At 42.9% G+C, this 19,470-nt stretch overlaps 1 protein-coding gene and 1 non-coding gene across 2 annotated transcripts; one reads left to right on the top strand and one right to left on the bottom strand.

Annotated features, from left to right (window-relative positions):
- Positions 1-8,318: 8,318 nt before the first annotated feature.
- LOC123412677 (4-hydroxyphenylacetaldehyde oxime monooxygenase-like) lies at positions 8,319-14,957 on the top strand. The gene is made up of 3 exons (XM_045105622.1): positions 8,319-8,888; positions 13,335-13,787; positions 14,088-14,957. The coding sequence occupies exons 1-3, from the start codon at positions 8,412-8,414 to the stop codon at positions 14,700-14,702; spliced, it is 1,545 nt and encodes a 514-aa protein (XP_044961557.1). The 5' UTR covers positions 8,319-8,411; the 3' UTR covers positions 14,703-14,957.
- Positions 14,958-19,122: 4,165 nt separating this feature from the next.
- On the bottom strand, positions 19,123-19,225 carry LOC123414357. The gene has a single exon (XR_006614347.1). It is a non-coding gene; the product is annotated as a U6 spliceosomal RNA (small nuclear RNA).
- Between the last annotated feature and the right edge of the window lie 245 nt (positions 19,226-19,470).

The raw sequence follows: 19,470 nt of genomic DNA, 5'->3' as shown, positions 1-19,470 counted from the left end.
GAAGGAAGGTATCACCGTCGTTCCTAATGATAAGAATGAATTAATCCCACAAAGGATTATTACTGGCTATAGGATGGTGATAGACTTCCGTAAACTGAACAAGGCAACCAGGAAAGACCATTATCCTTTGTCGTTTATTGACCAAATGCTAGAAAGGCTATCCAAACACACACACTTCTGCTTTCTAGACGGTTATTCAGGTTTCTCGCATATACCTGTTGCACAATCTGATCAGGAGAAAACCACTTTCACCTGCCCCTTCGATACCTTTGCTTATAGACGTATGCCTTTTGGCTTATGCAACACACCTGCCACCTTTCAAAGATGTATGATGGCTATATTCTCTGACTTTTGTGAAAAGATTGTCGAGGTTTTCATCGATGACTTCTCCGTTTACGGGTCTTCCTTTGATGATTGCCTCAAAAACCTTGATCGAGTCTTACACAGATGCAAAGATACCAACCTCGTCTTGAATTGGGAGAAGTGCCACTTTATGGTTAATGAAGGCATCGTCTTAGGACAAAAAATCTCCGAAAGAGGCATTGAAGTTGATAAGGCTAAGGTTGATGCAATTGAGAAAATGCCTTGCCCCACATATATCAGAGGTATACGAAGTTTCCTAGGTCATGTTGGTTTCTATAGAAGGTTCATTAAATACTTCTCTAAGATTTCTAGGCCTCTTACCAACCTCTTGCAGAAGGATGTTCCTTTTGTTTTTGATGAGGATTGTGAGGAAGCTTTCGAAATACTTAAGAAGGCTTTGATAACCGCACCTATTGTTCAGCCACCTGACTGGAACTTGCCCTTTGAAATCATGTGCGACGCTAGTGATTATGCTGTTGGTGCTGTTCTAGGACAAAGAGTTGACAAGAAGTTGAATGTTATTCACTATGCTAGAAAAACTCTAGACAGTGCCCAAAGAAACTATGCCACTACGGAAAAGGAGTTTTTAGCAGTTGTGTTTGCATGTGAAAAGTTCAGATCTTATATAGTTGATTCCAAAGTCACTATTCACTCTGATCATGCTGCTATTAAGTACCTTATGGAGAAGAAGGACGCTAAGCCTAGGCTGATCACATGGCTTCTCCTGCTACAGGAATTTGATTTGCACGTCGTTGACCGAAAGGGTGCTGACATCCGTGTAGCAGATAACTTTTCTAGGCTATAGAATGTCCTTGATGACCCATGACCTATTGATGACAGCTTTCCTGATGAGCAATTAAATGTCATCCGCACTTCACATGGTGCACCGTGGTATGCTGATTACGCAAATTATATCGTAGCCAAATACATACCACCCAGTTTCACCTATCAGCAAAAGAAGAAATTCTTCTTTGATTTGAGAAACTAATTTTGGGATGATCCTCACCTTTATAAGGAAGGAGTAGATGGTGTTATTAGACGTTGTGTGCCTGAACATGAATAGGGACAGATCTTGCAGAACTATCATTCTGAAGCCTACGGAGGACACCATGCTGGAGATAGAACTGCTCATAATGTATTGCAATCGGGTTTCTATTGGCCCACTCTCTTCAAGGATTCCCGTAAGTTTGTCTTGTCTTGTGACGAATGCTAAAGAATAGGGAACATCAGTAAGTCAGGAAATGCCTATGAACTATTCACTTGTCATTGAATCGTTCGATGTCTGGGGCTTTGATTATATGGGACCCTTCCCGAGTTCTAATGGGTATACTCACATCTTAGTTGCTGTGGATTATGTCACTAAGTGGGTAGAAGCTATCCCCACTAAAAATGTTGATCACCACACCTCTATTAAGATGCTTAAAGAAGTCATTTTCCCAAGATTTGGAGTCCCTAGATATTTGATGACTGATGGCGGTTCACACTTCATTCATGGTGTTTTCCGCAAGATGCTCGCTAAGTATGATGTCAAACATAGAGTTGCATCTCCTTATCATCCTCAGTCTAGTGGTCAAGTGGAGTTGAGTAATAGAGAGATCAAATTGATCCTACAAAAGACTGTCAATAGATCTCGAAAGAATTGGTCTAGCAAACTTGACGATGCACTATGGGCTTATAGGACTGCTTACAAGAATCCCATGGGCATGTCGCCGTATAAAATGGTTTACGGTAAGGCCTGTCATTTACCTCTTGAGCTGGAACACAAAGCTTATTGGGCCATCAAAGAGCTTAACTTCGATTTCAAACTTGTCGGTGAGAAGCGGTTGTTTGATATCAGCTCGTTAGATGAATGGAGGGCCCAGGCATATGAGAATGCCAAGTTGTTCAAGGAAAAGGTTAAGAGATGGCACGATAAACGAATACAGAAACGAGAGTTCAATGTAGGTGATTATGTCCTGCTATACAATTCTCGCTTAAGATTCTTCGCATCCAAGCTTCTCTCTAAATGGGAAGGTCCTTATGTTATCGAGGAAGTATATCATTCCGGTGCCATCAAAATCAATAACACGGAAGGAAATTTTCCTAGAGTGGTAAATGGGCAAAGAATCAAGCATTATATCTCCGGTACTCTCATAAATGTTGAGACAAATATCATCAATATCATAACTCCAGAGGAGTACATAAGGGATGTTTATCAGCCTGTTTCAGACCCTGAAAACGAAGAGGTATCTGTTTCGGTAAGTAATTGGACTCCGAAGCTTTTCCAATAGGAAATTTCCTCCGCTTTGGAATTTTTGGAAAATTAGAAAAATAAAAAGCAGTCCGGAGAGCGCACGAGGCGGCCACAAACTTGGTAGCCGCCACATACCCCCCTGGCGGCGGCTACAGGGCTTGTGGGCACCTCGTGTGCCTCCCGACTCCGTTTTCTTGTGGAGCACTCTTTCTGGTCCATAAAAAATCATTATATATACGCCCGAAGGTTTTGATCTCCGTATCAAGTAGTTTTCCTCTGTTTTCGTTTCGAGTCTGTTGTCTGCCATAGATTTAGAGGAAAGATGTCTCATGAATCTGTTGGGAAGAATGATCTTCCCCAAGTTCATGAAGTAGTAGATGCTGATCTGAAAAGAGTAGAAGTCACGGAAGCCAGGGACAAAGCTAAGGAGAAAACCCAAGCTAGGGAGGAAGTTCAACGTATGTTCAACATTGAAGACGTTGAAGGAGTAGATTTTCTCCAACCCTTCCTCCACGTGTTGTCTCCATCCTTGATTGAACTCTTGAGGTTTTGCGAAACAACTCGTGCTCGCAATATTTCCCTTTCTCGTGAAGTTGTTTTTCTGGAAAACCATGTCGCGGATCTCAAAGGTATAAATCAAAGATTGATAGCTCTATTGGAATCAAAGGAAACAACTCCACCACCTTCACCACCAAAGGAAGACAACTAAGCATTGGTATGGGCAATCCCCTTGGCTTCTGCCAAGCTTGGGGGAGTTGCCCTGGTATGGTATCACCTTTATATCTTTTGCTTTTACCTTTGTTTTAGTTCTTTCCTTTTCAGTTTTTATTTCTTCTCTTAGTGGAATAAGTCTTTAGTGTTTAGTTTGAGTCTTTTGCCTTGTGTCTCTCCCCCGATGTATTCAAGCTTGCGAGCTATATAATAAAGAGTATCTTAGTCAAGGGCTTTGTTTTGTGCCGTGATCAAAAGTATGAAAAGAACGATAGCATGAAAGATCATGAGATGATCTTATGGAAAGTGATAGCTTCACTTATGACAAGTATGATGATTGAAACTTGTTGAGAATAGACCAACATAGACCCCAGTCATTTTTGCAATTAATAAGTAATAAGGAAAGAGAGGTTCACATATAAATATATCATCTTAGACACTTTTTACAATTGTGAGAACTCACTAAACTATTACATGCTTAGGAGTAGATGTTGGACAAGGAAGACAACACAATGAATTGTGTTTGCTTGGTTCCAAACAATGTTATATGATTAGAGATCCTTTAGCATGTGACGATTGCTTCCACCTCTTATTAGCCAAAACTCCCGCACCAAGTAGATATACTACTTGTGCATCCATAAACCTCCAACCCAGTTTTGCCATGAGTGTCCACCATACCTACCTATGGATTGAATAAGATCCCTCAAGTAAGTTGTGATCGGTGCAAGCAATAAAAATTTCTCTCTAATATGTATGATCTATTAGTGTGTGGAAAATAAGCTTTATGCGAACCTGTGATGAGGAAGACATAAAAGCGACAGACTACATAATAAATTTCTTTATCACAGGAGGCAATGTAAAGTGACGTTCCTCCGCACTAAGAGGACACGCATCCAAACCTCAAAAGCGCATGACAACCTCTGCTTCCCTCTGCGAAGGGCCTATCTTGTACCTTTACTTTTTGCCCTTGGAAGAGTCATGGTGATCTTCACCAATTCCCTATTTTTGCCTTTGTCTTGGCTACCGTCACATGCTTGGGAAAGATCTATATTCATATATCAACTTGGAGTTGAGTACTTATGCTTTATTATTGTTGACTTTACCCTTGAGGTAAATAGTTAGGAGGCAAAACTATAAGCCCCTATCTTCCTCTCTGTCCAGCTGAAACTTTGAAACCATGAGTACCACGTGAGTTGTAATAATTGTGGAAAATAAAAGAGATGATTGAGTATGTGGGTTTGCCTTACAAGCTCTTATTTGACTCTTTCTGATGTTATGATAAATTGCAATTGCTTCAATGACTTTGGACTGTTGTTGGTTACTTCTCGGTAAGGTTTTTGCTTCATACTTTGCTTTGTGAAGGAATTGCTACTTTCCTATAAGAATCTTTACGGTGTATTGTTGTTCTATGTGTGATCATGATGCCCTCATGTCTGTATTATGTTTCATCAACACCTTCGTCCCTAAACATGTGAACATGTTTATGGAACTTGGTTTTCGCTTGAGGACAAGCGAGGTCTAAGCTTGGGGGAGTTGATACGTCAATTTTGCATCATGCTTTCATGTTGATATTTATCGCATTATCGGCTGTTATATTACTTTGTGGTACCATATTGATGTCTTTTCTCTCTTATTTTGCAAGGTTTATTTGAAGAGGGAGAATTCAGGCAGCTGGAATTCTGGACTAGAAAAGGAGCAAATCTGAGTCCTCTATTCTGCACAACTCTAATTGCCCTGAAAATTTACGTGGAATTTCTTGGGAATACATAAAAAATAATGGGCGAAAGAAGTACCAGAGGGGAGCTACCAGGGCCCAACAAGCCTGGTAGCCGCCACCACCCCCCCCCCCCCCGGTGGCGGCTACAGGGCTTGTGGGCTCCCTGACGGCCCACTGGCCCCCTCTTTTGCTATATGAAGGGTTTCTTTCTAGAAAAAATTAAGAGGGAGCTTTTTCGTGGTTTCGCCGCCGCCACGAGGCGAAACTTGAGCAGATCCAATCTAGAGCTCCGGCAAGACGATCCTGCTGGGGAAACTTCCCTCCCGGAGGGGGAAATCGTCGCCATCGTCATCACCAACACTCCTCTCGTTAGAGGGGAGTCATCTCCATCAACATCTTCATCAGCACCATCAACTCTCCAATCCCTAGTTCATCTCTTGTAACCAATCTCCGTCTCACGACTCCGATTGGTACTTGTAAGGTTGCTAGTAGTGTTGATTACTCTTTGTAGTTGATGCTAGTTGGATTATTTGGTGGAAAAGTATATGTTCAGATCCTTGATGCTATTCCTTACACCACTGATCATGATTACGATTATGCTTTGTGAGTAGTTACTTTTGTTCCCGAGGACATGGGATAAGTCATGCTAATAATAGTCATGTGAATTTGGTATTCGTTTGGTATTTTGATATGATGTATGTTGTCTTTCCTCTAGTGGTGTTATGTGAACGTCGACTACATAACACTTCACCATACTTGGGCCTAGAGGAAGGCATTGGGGAGTAGTAAGTAGATGATGGGTTGCTAGAGTGACAAAAGCTTAAACCCCAGTCTATGCGTTGCTTCGTAAGGGGCTGATTTGGATCCACTAGTTTAATGCTATGGTTAGACATTGTCTTAATTCTTCTTTCGTAGTTGCGGATGCTTGCGAGAGGGGTTAATCATAAGTGGGATGCTTGTCCAAGTAAGGGTAGTACCCAAGCGCCGGTCCACCCACATATCAAACTATCAAAGTAACGAACGCGAGTCACATGAACATGATGAAACTAGCATGATAGAAATTCCCGTGTGTCCTCGGGAGCGTTTTTCCTCCTATAAGACTTTGTTCAGGCTTGTCCCTTGCTACAAAAGGGATTGGGCCATTTGCTGCACCATTGCTACTACTTGTTACTTCTTACTTTTCACTTGCTACGTTTCACCTAGCTACACCATCACTTGTTACCGCTACTTTCAGTGCTTGCAGTTATTACCTTGCTGAAAACTGTTTATCATAGCCTTCTGCTCCTCGTTGGGTTCGACACTCTTACTTATCGAAAGGACTACGATTGATCCCCTGTATTTGTGGGTTATCAGGTTGCTAGAGTGACATAAGCTTAAACCCTAGTTTATATGTTATTCCGTAAGGGGATGATTTGGATCCACATGTTTCATGCTATGGTTATATTATTTTTAATTCTTCTTTCATAGTTGCGGATGCTTGCGAGAGTGGGTAATCTTAAATGGGTTGCTTGTTCAAGTAATAACAACACCCAAGCACCGGTCCATCCAGATATCAAATTATCAAAGTAACAAACGTGAATCAACTAAACATGATGAACTAGACAGTTCCTATGTGTTCGAGAGAACACTTTACTTTATATAAGAGAACTTTTCGGCTTGTACTTTGCTATAAAAAGGATTGGGACACATTGCTACACCTTTTCTACTATTGTTACTTGTCACTTGTTACGACTTTTTAACTCTAAAACTATCTACATTTTTTACTCACATCACTTGCAGATAATACCTTGCTGAAAACCGCTTGTCATTTCCTTCTGCTCCTCATCGGGTTTAACACTCTTACTTATCATAAAGATTACGATTGATTCCATATACTTGTGGATCATCACACACCCCCTCGTCGTCTACGGCGGAGCTTTTCATCCTGGAGTCGTTTGAACCCATATACACTTCGCCCCCTGTCGACGACCTTCATGGCGGTCACCACGCCGGGGGTCAATTAGAGCTTATTTTCAAATGCTATGTCATTTTTTAGAGTTCGGGGGATGGTGAGCTACTCGACCATGAAGGATGAGTTGTTGTGCGATGCATGGCTGGCCGCATCCGTGAATTTCATAGGCAGGACCGGAGGGGAGCCCTTCTGGCGGCAACTGCACGAAATGTTTCACACATAAAAGGACATTGCGCCCTATAACATGTGCATCATTCAACCACGCAATGTGAAGTCATTGTCGTATCGCTCGCACATGATCCAGATCAACATCACCAAGTTTTGTAACATGGTTCGTCGGCTCGAGGAAAGGTGGCCATTGCACGAAGTAGATGAGTGGCTTGTAAGTTTTTTGTTTCCTCTTGCTCAACTTGTTGATTGATTCATTCACTTGGTCTACACATTATATGTAACCCGCACGCGCTGTCGTGGCGTATCACAGGAAAAAGAGACGATCATTTATGTTAACATAGTGTTGGATGAAACTGAAGGGACAATTTATGTTGGACGACATGGTCTTTTGATTAAAACTTGTTGGACGTCTCCTTAATTCGAGACCTTGTTGTATTATATTTAATTTACATGGTATGTATGAATGATTATGCTATTTCCTATTTAAACTTTGATGAATATCATCCGGTTTGCGTGAATTTCGTCCGGATTACTAAAGTAAGGGCTGCAATGTATACAATTAATGTTGGATGTCGCTCTTCCGCATCCGTAAACTAGTATTCCTTATCGTAAAGGGGTGCGGAAGAAAATTTGCGCTAGACATTGCATAGCCTTTGATTTTGGGCACGTGTCTTCTCCGTCCTAATTTATTAGGTGGGTGCGAGAACCGTCCCAATTTGGAAAACAAAGCGAGCTCGATTCCTGGCCGTCCGTTCCTTCCCTTTCGTCCTGGCCACTTAGCTTACCAGGGCCAGACATCAGTACAGCTATCTTGAAAGTGGATCGTCCTCCTACATCATTTTCCAGACCATCTCCTCCACCTGCCTGGCTAGCTGCAATAAAGTGGCTACCGCCCTAATCCTCCTTTTACCTGCAGTGTGATATACGCAGTCAAGTTGTGTAGCTGAGAACAAGGTTGCTTGAATTCACTGCATTTTCATTGTTGAAGCAAAGCAATACATGGTGCAATTTTATTTTATTTTGACATCAATTACTTGGTGCAGTTGCCATTGTGTTCAATCACGCATCTCTACATAAGTACGTAGTAACCTGAGAGCCCAAAATTCTGTATTTCTGATGCCACCATATGTACTTGCACATGTGCATTATAACCATCAAAGTGTCGTCCGTCGTTGTACCTACTAGCTCTGTCCTACTTAAACCCCCTGGCTCGCTGTCGCTCAGGCGGTGAGGCCTCAACCAGAGCAAGCCATCAGGCAAGGCAAATGGGTGCTTCTCAGCTTCTCGAGCTCCTGCCCCAACAATGGCAGCTTCTCCTACTCCTTGTCCCACTTGTCTTCCTCCTCCTACGCCGGACCTGGAGCAGGCCCGCTGGCGCTAGGCTGCCGCCAGGGCCCCGGAAGCTGCCCATCGTCGGCAACCTGCACCAGATCGGCCCGCTTCCCCATCGGAGCCTCTCGGCGCTCGCGAGGCGGCATGGGCCGGTCATGATGCTACGGCTGGGCATGGTTCCGACGGTGGTGCTGTCCTCGCCGGAGGCCGCGCGGGAGGCCCTCAAGGTGCACGACGCGGACTGCTGCAGCCGCCCCCCGGCGGCCGGGCCGCGGCTGCTGTCGTACGGCTACAAGGACGTCGCCTTCTCCCCCTTCAGCGACTACGTCCGCGACATGCGCAAGCTTTTCATCCTCGAGCTGCTCAGCCGCCGCCGCGTCAAGGCCGCCTGCTACGCTCGCGATGCACAGGTAAATCTTTATCGGAAATCGTTCAAAATCAACCGAATGATCACCGTGCTTCGTAAGTCGCGTCTGACGTGCGCCACGCGTCCTGTGGGCCTCCGAGCAGCTTATCCTTTTCTTTCCTTATATTTTTTCTGTAAAAGCGTTGAGCCCTACATTCTTCTCCTTCTTTTTCTTCTTGGCGCGGCACATCACAGCCATCCCCATCGATGTAGACCGGTGCACTGCCGCCATCGCTGGGGATTTTTCACTGTTTTGATCCTTAGGATATAAGTTGATTACGTAATAAACTCGGTTCGAAAGTATTTCACGTTTTGACCCTTTTGAAAACGCCATGCACCGTGGTGTTGCAGCCCTGTTATGAAACGCCAGTCTACTGGACGTTGCGGGCCTCGTGTGCAACGCCAGTCTACTGGACGTTGCGGCCCTTCCCAGAAACGCCAAGGTGGCTGGCGTTGCAGACATGAGGTGGAACGCCAGTATCTATGGCGTTTCTTGCCTTTATATTCTGCCACCCCGAACCCCTCGCCCACCAACCACCATTTCTCCTCTCCTCTTGTTCTTCTTAGCCCGAAAAAGCTCTCCCTCCTCCTCACCATTTTATTATTTATTTATTATTTATTTATTTATATATATATGATTAAAAAACTTAATAGATCAAAAATCGATCCAAAACACAATCTAATATATTAAAGTCGGTCCAAAAAACAACCTAACAGTCGAAAATCGACCCAAATAACAGCCTAAAATAATAATAAAAAATTAGCAGACTAGCGGGTCTGGCATGGCTACGGACCGCTCCGTATAGCCTCCGTACCGTGTCTCGACGAGGAAGCTGCGCCGGTGGGCCGGCACGGCACGGTCCCGGGCGTGCCATGCCGTGCCAGGCCTGCCCGTTTGGCCAGGACGGGAGCTGAAATCAGTCGCAGCACTAGGCATGCAGGTCACTGTGAGCCTATCGAAAGAGACCATAGATATGCATATCACTGTACCAGTCAGATGAGAAAGAGAGTGTCATCTTCTTGTGCCTCGTCCATGCAAACGTGTGTCAGAGAGAGGATTAATAACAGCAAAAGACGCGGTGGGAAAAATAAGGAAAAGTGGGGAGGGAGCAGTTTTAAGAGAGAGAAAGTTGTTCGTGTTATAGATTTTTATAGGTTCATTTTCTTTCGATTTGACTCTAGTGGCACTGCACACTCTTGATGCATCTAAAAATGGTAAGCTTTATGCTCAGCGGTTGGCCCACGTGAGTTATTACCTGGAGTCAACTTTGTTGTCTACTCAATTCGTTGAAGTCACGAGCGAATGTGTAGATGGTCAGAACGTGGCCCGAGTCAGAGGAACCTCGACCGAATAGTGACCTATACCGCCCGCTCAGATTACTGTTTGTGTTCTCTGCAAATCACAAAGCAAGTGGCAGACAATCGTCAAAATCTCGAGAGGAATTGAAATGACGCGAAAGGTGCGATAGTGGAATGTCGGGACACCCGGGAGTCAAAAAACCAGTCTCATGGACTTATGGACCTGTAGGTGTTCGCCGGCGACTTGCGTTGTTGGGAGATCGAAGCATTTGGACAGGTTGGATGTATTGAGAAAAACAAAAATGCTAAACATATAAGAACTTACAGAAAAATGCGAGAAAAATCCATCAGCATGCGTTAAAGTATCTAAGGGCTAGTAGTCGTCCAAAAAATATGCACCTGCGGACACTCCCAGAAAGTTTTTGGTTGCATGCCTTACCCTATGTATTCGTTAAGTACATGGCATATAATTTCTTCGAAAGTAACTTTTCCACATTTAACCAAGTTTTATAGGAAAGATATCAACTATTAAAATAATAACTTAGTATTATTAGATTTATTATGAAATATGTTCTCATATTTCACGAGCTTTTTTACGGTACCCCGGTACTTCCTCAACGCTTTTACATGAAAAATACAAGGAAAAGAAAGGATAAGGAAGAGAGAGATAAGCGGCTCGGAGGCCCATCGAAGGCGTGGCGTGTGTGAGAGGCAACTTACGAAGCGTGGTGATCAGCCGGTTAATTTTAAACGATTTCCTGTTTTTTGTACTTGAGTTGCACAAACATATATATGTCTGATTAATGTGTTGATGTAGTTCGATTTATTATGAAAAATACATCTTGGTTCCTGGTTGTATATGTATCCTATACGGGATTTTTTTAATAATTAATTAAAAATTCAAAATAGTTCCAAAGTATTTTTAGATTAAACTTGATTTTTTTTTGCACTAGTATATAAATTTTCACAAAAAAGTCAACACTGACTTTTGGGTGAAAAAGAAAAAATTATTTGCTATAATAGGTTAGTACTCACACTATTTTGATCGAAAATTTGTCTTGTCAATGTATACATTTTTTTATAATTTTTTCCTTACAAGTACAATGAAAGGTTTAATTTATTCCAAAAATATTTTTAGATTTTATAATTTTTTGTTGAATTGCTATTTTTTCTGCTTATAGAGTGTATATACACCCAGGTTTCAAAAGTTTCCCTCCAATCTATTATATCATATACTCCCTCCGTTTTTAAATATAAGGTGTATTAGTTTTTCAAAAAGTCAAACGTCATCTATGTTTGACCAATTATATAGAAAACATATATAAACATTTACAATATGAAATATATAAAATATAAAAATATATTTCAGGGCGAATCTAGTGATAATGATTTGGTATTCTAGATATTGATATTTTTGTATATAAACTTGGTCAAAGTTAGAAAAGTTTGACTTTTTGAATAAATAATACGCTTTATATATAGGAACAGAAGGATTATTATCTTGTGTAACTCAAGCTATGAAATGTTTCCACGGATACAACTCAACCTATGAAAAATGTGCTACCGTCTAATAGAGTAGCGTTCCTACTTAGTACTCATACGCTCTCCACTCAGGAGTCTACATTCTTTTCTGTCAGTTATTATTTGCTTGTTAGAGTCAGACTGAAAAATAATTAATCATCCTTTATTTGAAATAGAACTTAATATTCTAGTCCAGCCATTAATTGGATGTATTGTTTCAAATATGTACCTGCCCCTTCCCCATCCTACGTCACCCCCGCATGGCGGCGGGGAGGGAACCCTAGATCGCGACGTCTGTCCCCCCTCCACCCCGCCTCCTTCCTCCTTCTCGTCGCTGCCAGGGGGCCCAACCGGGCAACGGCCGGTCGGCGCCGACGGCGGGAGGGGGGAGCTTCCTCGTCCTCCTGGGCGGTGGGGTTGGCGCGGGACAACACCTCGGGCCTGGGCGTGGCGCTGACGCCGGGCTCCATGACGGTTAGTGTGTAGCGGCGGAGCGGTGGCGATGTCTGTTGGGGCGACGGCGGCGCGGTGGCGATGTGTGCTGGAGCGACGGCGGCGGTCGGCTGTCCTTCTCCTCCGGCAGCAAGGGCCAAGGACGACACAGGTCGTGGTCGACCGCCTCTTCTATGGCGCGGGCTGGCGGAGGTGGCGACGCGGCATCGGTATGCTCGACCTCCTCCTCTACGACCGTGGTGGCACATGAATCGGCTGGCATTTAGGGTGGCTGCAGCATGGCTGGTCGCCGGCGATTTCCCTGCCCAGATATGGCCGGCTGTTGGGCGATCCTACCAAAGGAGCTTGTTTGGGGCAGAAAGAGGGGTCTTTTTCGCCCCTTAATCGGTTGATGATGTCGGTGTGCAGCGGCGGCGGTCGAGGGGTGGTCTTGGATGCCGGGGCGGCGACCTCGATGGTGGGAGGCGCGATGTTCGTGGGCGGAGCTCGCGGCTCGGATGTTGGCCGGTTACCATGGCCGTGCGGGCGGCGTGGTAGCTTGGGTACGACGGTCGGTGGGGGGGGGGGGGGGAGGGGAGGGGCGGTTCTGCAACGCACTTGCGGCACTCCGCCGGAGGCGAAAAGGGCTTGCCGATTGAAAACCCTATCTGGCTTTGCCAGGTCGGCGACGACACCGCCTACAAGCGCCGTCTCCTTCTTGAAGGCGTCGTTGTGGTTCCTCTTCCTCCTCCGTGCTGCTCTGGGGAAACGTCGATCCCTTGATCGGGCGGGGATGGTACTTCGGTGCCATGCCCTTGTTGAAGGCTGCGCCTTGGAGTAATCGGTTCATCGTGTATGACTACGACTATTCGCCATGATCCATTCACGGTTGAGGGCTCCGGCGACTTCATGCGTGGGCTCTCTCTTCCTTCCTGTAGATGGCTTGGAGTTGTGTGGGGTGTAGTTGTTTTCAATGTTCTTGTATCTTGTCATGTGTGTTGGTGTGGAGTTGTTTGAGGTTGGTTGTAACTGGTTCATTGCTTTATATATAAAATGGAACGAAAACCTTTTTCGATAATATGTACCAGGATAAGTGCACGGATTGTATGTCATACCACAATTTTAGTACTCCATGTAATATTTCCCATAATGCTAACATTGATAAATGAGTTGATGGTTTATACCTGTCCATGATTAGGTGGAAAATCTTGTGAACAACCTCACAAATGCCGATCCCAAACCGGTGGTGGTTGCCGACCACATCTTCGCCACGGTGGACGGGATCATCGGCTCATTCGCCTTTGGAGAAAATTACGCATCCGAGCAGTTCAAGGGGGAGTTCGTCCCCGTGCTGAACGAGGCCACAGACATGCTGGGCAGCTTCTCCATCGAGGACTTTTTCCCCAACAGCGTTGGTCGCCTCTTCGACAAAGTTACCGGCATCAAGTCCCGCCGAGCGAGGATCTTCAAGAAGCTCGATTCCTTTTTCGAACGAGTCATCGACCAGTATACCAACGATGATCCCACTTACGGAAAGCAGCCCGGCGACAAGTATGGATCGGTGCTCGTGCAAGAGCTCGTCGGCCTCTGGAAACAGCCTGCAGGAGCCGCCACCAACTTCTCCAGGGATCATGTCAAGGCCATGCTCATGGTAATTCTACTAGTCACTTCTTTTTCTACAAAGAAAATATTTTAATATCGCAAAGATATCAATTATATCCGTCCTCTATATCAACTAGATGTTCAAAAATATCAAGAATACATACAACAAAAATAAAGAAGAGAAAAAAAAACAGCCACGATGATCGATCAGTAGCAACAGTGATACCCTGACCACCACCGAATACAACACCCGGATTACAAACTAGTCACTACTTTCATATTCGAGTTTAGTGTACCAAAAATGTTTGTCACATACTTCATCAGGTGCCAAATGCTCTTAATGTTTCAGGACACTTTCATCGGTGGCAACCACACAAGCTCAGTGACAATAAACTGGGCCATGACGGAGCTTATTCGGCACCCAAGGGTGCTCAGCAAGGTACAAGGCGAAATCAGAGCCGTGGGAGGCAGAAGTGATCGCATGCAGCACGACGACATGCCCAAGCTCCAGTACCTAAGGATGGTGGTAAAGGAAACGCTGCGGCTACATCCCCCGGCGACGCTGCTCGTCCCGAGGGAGACCATACGGCGGATTCAGGTTGCAGGATACGACATCCCGGCCAAGACGAAGATCATCGTGAACACGTGGGCTATCGGCCGGGACCCCAGCGTGTGGAGGGACGATCCAGAGGAGTTTTACCCTGAACGGTTCCAGGACACGGATATCGACTTCAGCGGGGCGCATTTCGAGCTCTTGCCTTTTGGCACAGGACGCCGGGTGTGCCCAGGGCTGGCCATGGCCGTGTCCAACATAGAGTTCATCCTGGCCAACATGCTTTACTGCTTCAACTGGAAGCTCCCGGATGGGGTGAGGAGTGAGGATGTCAGTGTGGAGGAGGCAGGGGCGCTGACATTCCGGAAGAAGGCTCCGCTCGTGCTGGTGCCAACAAGGTATACTGTGTGAAACTATGTATCGGTGATTGAAATGGTTCACCGGCAAAGTGATCCGTATTTGACTGTTTCTGATGCATGCGCTGTCTGTTTTGTCTTCCTTTTTAGTTCTGTAATAAGGGCATATTTGACTGATCTGTGTGTGTGTTTGCATGCATGTCTCAGTCGATACCCTTGTGTATGTGTGTGTGTTAGATCGAAGACGTAAGAGACGTCCGGCTTTATAAAATAATAAAGGCCACAACCAAGCAGAGTAACAAGGACTAAACATCAAAGCAACAAGGTTCTAAACGCTGGGCTACATTGCCATCCAGACCACATAGGAGCACACAGGCTTGAAACAATAAACAACCAAAAGACAGGATCCTAGCCTCACCCACCATCTAGGCGAGATCGAGGAATGGTGTAGATGTGACGAAGCTTCTCCATGCAAGCTGCATATCTTTGGACGTGTTTGGTATCATTCCCAACCTAGCATGGTTGTTTTTCTTTATGCTGACTATAGACACATTGAGTATACACATATGGTGTTGTTTGGTAGTGGTGTATGTGTTGAGGCATGTTAAGTTAAAAATCTGTTTGGTAGTTTACATCTGTTTAGACATGTCAGCTGATATTATAGCGACCGGTATTTTCAAATAAGTTGATAAAACATTTCAAAAATATGAACAATTTTTAAAAACATGGGAACATTTTTTTTTAAAGTATACATTTTTGAAATTCCGAAGATTTTTTTAGAAAGTTTGATCTTTTTAAAAATTTAAACAAAATTTGAAAATCTGAATATTTTTTGAAAAAACGAAATTTTAAAAAAAGACTAAACATTTTTTTGAAATTTTGGAAGAAGAAAACAAACAAAATTTGTAAATCTGGATATTTTTTGAAAATATTAACAATTTCTAGAAAATGGGAATTTCTTGAAAGGTTGAACAAATTTTGAAAATCTGGATAATTTTTGGTATTCTGGACATATTCTGAAAACTAAATCCTTTTTTATAAAATTTGAACATTTTTTGAAATAAATTGTCGTTTGCTTCACTCATGCATGCTGACCAGTAAATGGTTGTTGAGATGTTCACTCTTCGTACATGCTAAGAGGGTATTTGGATTGAGCTCATGCATGTTAAGAAGGCCCCACGCAGGCTACCAAGCACTCAAAAGTAGGTAACTGTTGAGCTCATGCACCTTCTATACGCTCTACCAAACACAGCTTTAGCGTCTCGGCGCTTCACTAGTTCCGCCCTATTGCTTTGATTAACAATTTGGCTAAATTACCTTCTAAAACTGTTGCCACCCACTTATCCCCTATTACTCACCGATTTTTTGGACCATCCCAATCGGCCTTTATTAGAAGGCTCTAAATTCACAAGAAATTGTGCATAGTCTTCGTTCTAGAGGGAACAAGGCAATGGTTATTAAACACGATTTTAGAAAGCTTATGACCGTGTTAGATGGTCCTTCCTTCGAGATGTGATTTTGGTCAAGACTTTCGATGTTGGTTATGTTCATCGTGTCGCGCACTTCAATGATGGCCATAACCGGTTTCTGTCAATGGGGTTGTGGGCCTTTTATTCCTTAATGGGGAGAGGTATTGCGCAAGGCGATCTTATTTCTCCACTTTTGATTAACTTTTTTGCTGACACTTTCTAATGTATTCTATACTGAGAGGTCAAGGTTGATCATATTTCCCGTGTTATTTCTGACCTTATTTATTTTGACACCTTGAGGTACGAAATGCGACATGTGTATTTCAAACATGATCCTACACCTTTTCTTTGTAGTTATGCCTAGTCTTAAAGTCAATTTATATAAAAGTGACGTCATCACTCTTGTTGCTTGGACATCGAGGCATAGCGGGTTGCTAACCTTCTGAATTGCCAGCTTGGATCATTCATGTTCAAGTACTTGGGTATTCTGATATCTTCCCTCAAGGTTTGCTCTAAAGATTTTGTCCTACTGTGTTAAAACTGGACAACATGGTCATGCCTTGGCGCGGCATATATAGGCTTGCTTCATTAACGTGAGCCTTTCTTCCATTCTAATATTCTTAATGGGCTTCTATCGCCTTTCGGAAGGTAGTCAATAAGAAAAATAATACCGCATGGTTAAATGGAAGATCATGTGTCCTAAGATCTTTTGGGGGCTTGGCATTATTAACACCTCTCTCATGAACAAAAATGTCTGACCATTAAATGGTTATTAAAGATCCTCAATTCTTCTCTTGGTTTGCTTTGGTATGATATACTTAAAGCTAAGTACGTTCCCACTTCCAGCCCCCTATTTGCTTTTCATGATGGAGGTTGTCAGTTTTGACGTGATTTGGTTAAAGTTCATAATGATTTTTGTTCTTTAGTGAACTTGGTCATCCATAATCGCAAGTATGTCCGCATTTGGTTTGACTACTCGCAATGATGCACTGCTATGTCATTTTCCTGTCCTTGTCCTATTATACTAAGCCAGATATTTCCATTTTGGAGCTCTCTCACAATAATTGGGATTTGGGTTTCCGCCATGTGCTTTATCTTGAAGGGTTGGTGGAATGGCACAGTCTCACTACTATCTTCCCTAAGCTCTCGTGGGCTGCAAATGCGGTGGTTTGGTCCATACCGCTTCTAGCCGTTTTTCGATTGAATCTCTTTATGTTAGGTTGATTTCTAGCTCGGTGCCTTTAAATTGAAGGATGTTTGACATGCTCGCATCCCAATGAAAATCAAGATTTTCCTATGGCAAGCTATCATAGGCAGATTTTGCCAGCGGCGGATCAAATTTGTAAACGAAATGGGTAACGTCCGAATTCTGTGCCATGCGTGGAGCGGGAGGATTATGATCATCACTTTTTTTGTTTATTTCCTTCATTTTCAAATTACCTGAAGTTTATCCAAATCCAAGAACATTTTTTTAATTCATGAAATTTTTGAAATTCATAAACCACTTTCAAATTCACTATCTTTTGAAATGTGCAAACCTTTCAAATTTATGATTTTAAAAAATCATGAATTATTAAAACTTATGAATATTTTCTATTCTAGAAAACAATATAAATTCATAAAAAATAGTAATTAACGAATTTTTCAAATTTGTTAACATTTTAAAATTCTTCTATCCTTTAGCAAAATTAATGAACATTTTTAAAATTCTTGAACATCTTTAAAATTATTGAACATTTACTAAAATTCTCTATTTTTCGAAACTGATGAACCTTTTTTAAAAATGTTTTAAACCAGTGCATATATTTTTTGAGTCACTAACAAAATCATAGCTTCATTTTGTGTGAACCAGCTAGCAAACCGAATATGAAAAATGAAGAAAACAACTACCAAGGCGAGCGTTCGTTGCGAAGCAGCAACGAGAGACTGGTAATGGGCCGCGGTCCACATACCATTGGACATGAGCCTTTATCAAGAGTCCAGTCTAACAACGAGGTCCACGACATCCACAGATCGAGTCCTCGTGTATGCGGAATCACTAATTGAGATATATATCTTTTAAAGATCACACCCATATCTTTAGGTTACGATAAATGACGAATTGCATGCATGTTATTTGTCGCAACCTGTGAGTTTTTTTTCTTGTAGATCCGTATTTTCAAAATATTTTATCTACTAAACCGTGCCTTCAAATCGCGAACTGTTTTCATCGTTTGGTTTCTCGCATCGAGATCTTTAAACTAGACCTCATGTGGATAGATTTTAACAATTTTTTTCATAAAAAGACAGACCAAAAAAAATCCATTCCGAGAGACATAGTCGTGCCTCTCATGAAAAAAACGTGTTTTTTCCCTTTCCGAAAGGCACGAACGTACCTCTCACGAAGATAAAATCATGCTTTTTGTGAAAGCAAAACCGTGTCTCTCACAAAAAAAACAAAAAAACGCATTTTTTTTCTTTCCGAGTGGCACGATCGTGCCTCTCGCGAAGGCAAAATTTTGCCTCTCACGGAAGTAAAATCATGCCTCTCGCAAAAAAACAGAAAACATATTTTTTCTCGTTTCCAAGACTTTGCCTCTCGTCAAGGCAAAACCGTGCCACTCATGAAAGCAAAACCGTACCTACACAAAAAAAAACAGTAAACACTTTTTAAGGCAAAAAAAGGTATTTTTTCATTAAAAAAACCAAGGAAGACCGATGAAAAATCGTAACACCAAAAAAACCAAAAAGAAAACAACCTAAACAGCCGAAAATGCGTGTGGAAAAATAAAAAATAATCGAAATTCGGAGGAAGCGCTAAAAGCATAACATGTTGTGGCGGCTGAGAACACGCAAAGTGGCGATGCATGGAAATGCTTGCTCGGAGGCTCCCAAAGCAGCGCTCACTAACTAGTTGCTCTCTCGTGTACGACTATTTCTTCAAGTTTTAAAAAAAATGAATATAAAATCAAGTAAAGGGCCAAGCCCAGTCCGAAGGGGGTGTGCTCCAATTTCTATTTTCTTTTTAAAAGAACGGACCATTCCTTTATTTGTGTGTGTCATCTTTGTGCAAGGTTCATGCTAACCTTTTCTGTGCTGTTCAAATTTGATCCAATGTCCCTGAAAGGACTCCGCCGTTTGTCGATTGGCATGTAACCGGAAAACACTATAACCCTATATGGCGCCTTACCCATCGATTACAGTATGTTACGCAACCTGGCGTACACACCCTATCCACTCTGGGCCGGTCTGTTCATCTCTTTTTCTTGAAATGCAACGCTAGAAAAATCAACAGTTTCCTATTTGTTTTACTTTTTTTATTTTGCTAGGCCCTTTATATATTTTTTCCATTTTATTATTTGTAGTTCGTTTGTA

This window comes from Hordeum vulgare, chromosome 7H (genome assembly GCF_904849725.1).
Source record: "Hordeum vulgare subsp. vulgare chromosome 7H, MorexV3_pseudomolecules_assembly, whole genome shotgun sequence".
Classification (NCBI taxonomy): domain Eukaryota; kingdom Viridiplantae; phylum Streptophyta; class Magnoliopsida; order Poales; family Poaceae; genus Hordeum; species Hordeum vulgare.
The sequence above is the reverse complement of the archived record's forward strand: the minus strand, read 5'-3'. Positions and strand labels throughout refer to the sequence as shown.

What these genes read in the sequence shown, in the direction of transcription:
- LOC123412677 (XM_045105622.1), top strand. Translation starts at nt 8,412, where the DNA reads ATGGGTGCTTCTCAGCTTCTCGAGCTCCTGCCCCAACAATGGCAGCTT. An exon ending in GCTACGCTCGCGATGCACAG is followed by an intron (nt 8,889 to 13,334) that starts GTAAATCTTTAT and finishes GTCCATGATTAG; the next exon opens with GTGGAAAATCTTGTGAACAA. An exon ending in ATGTCAAGGCCATGCTCATG is followed by an intron (nt 13,788 to 14,087) that starts GTAATTCTACTA and finishes TTAATGTTTCAG; the next exon opens with GACACTTTCATCGGTGGCAA.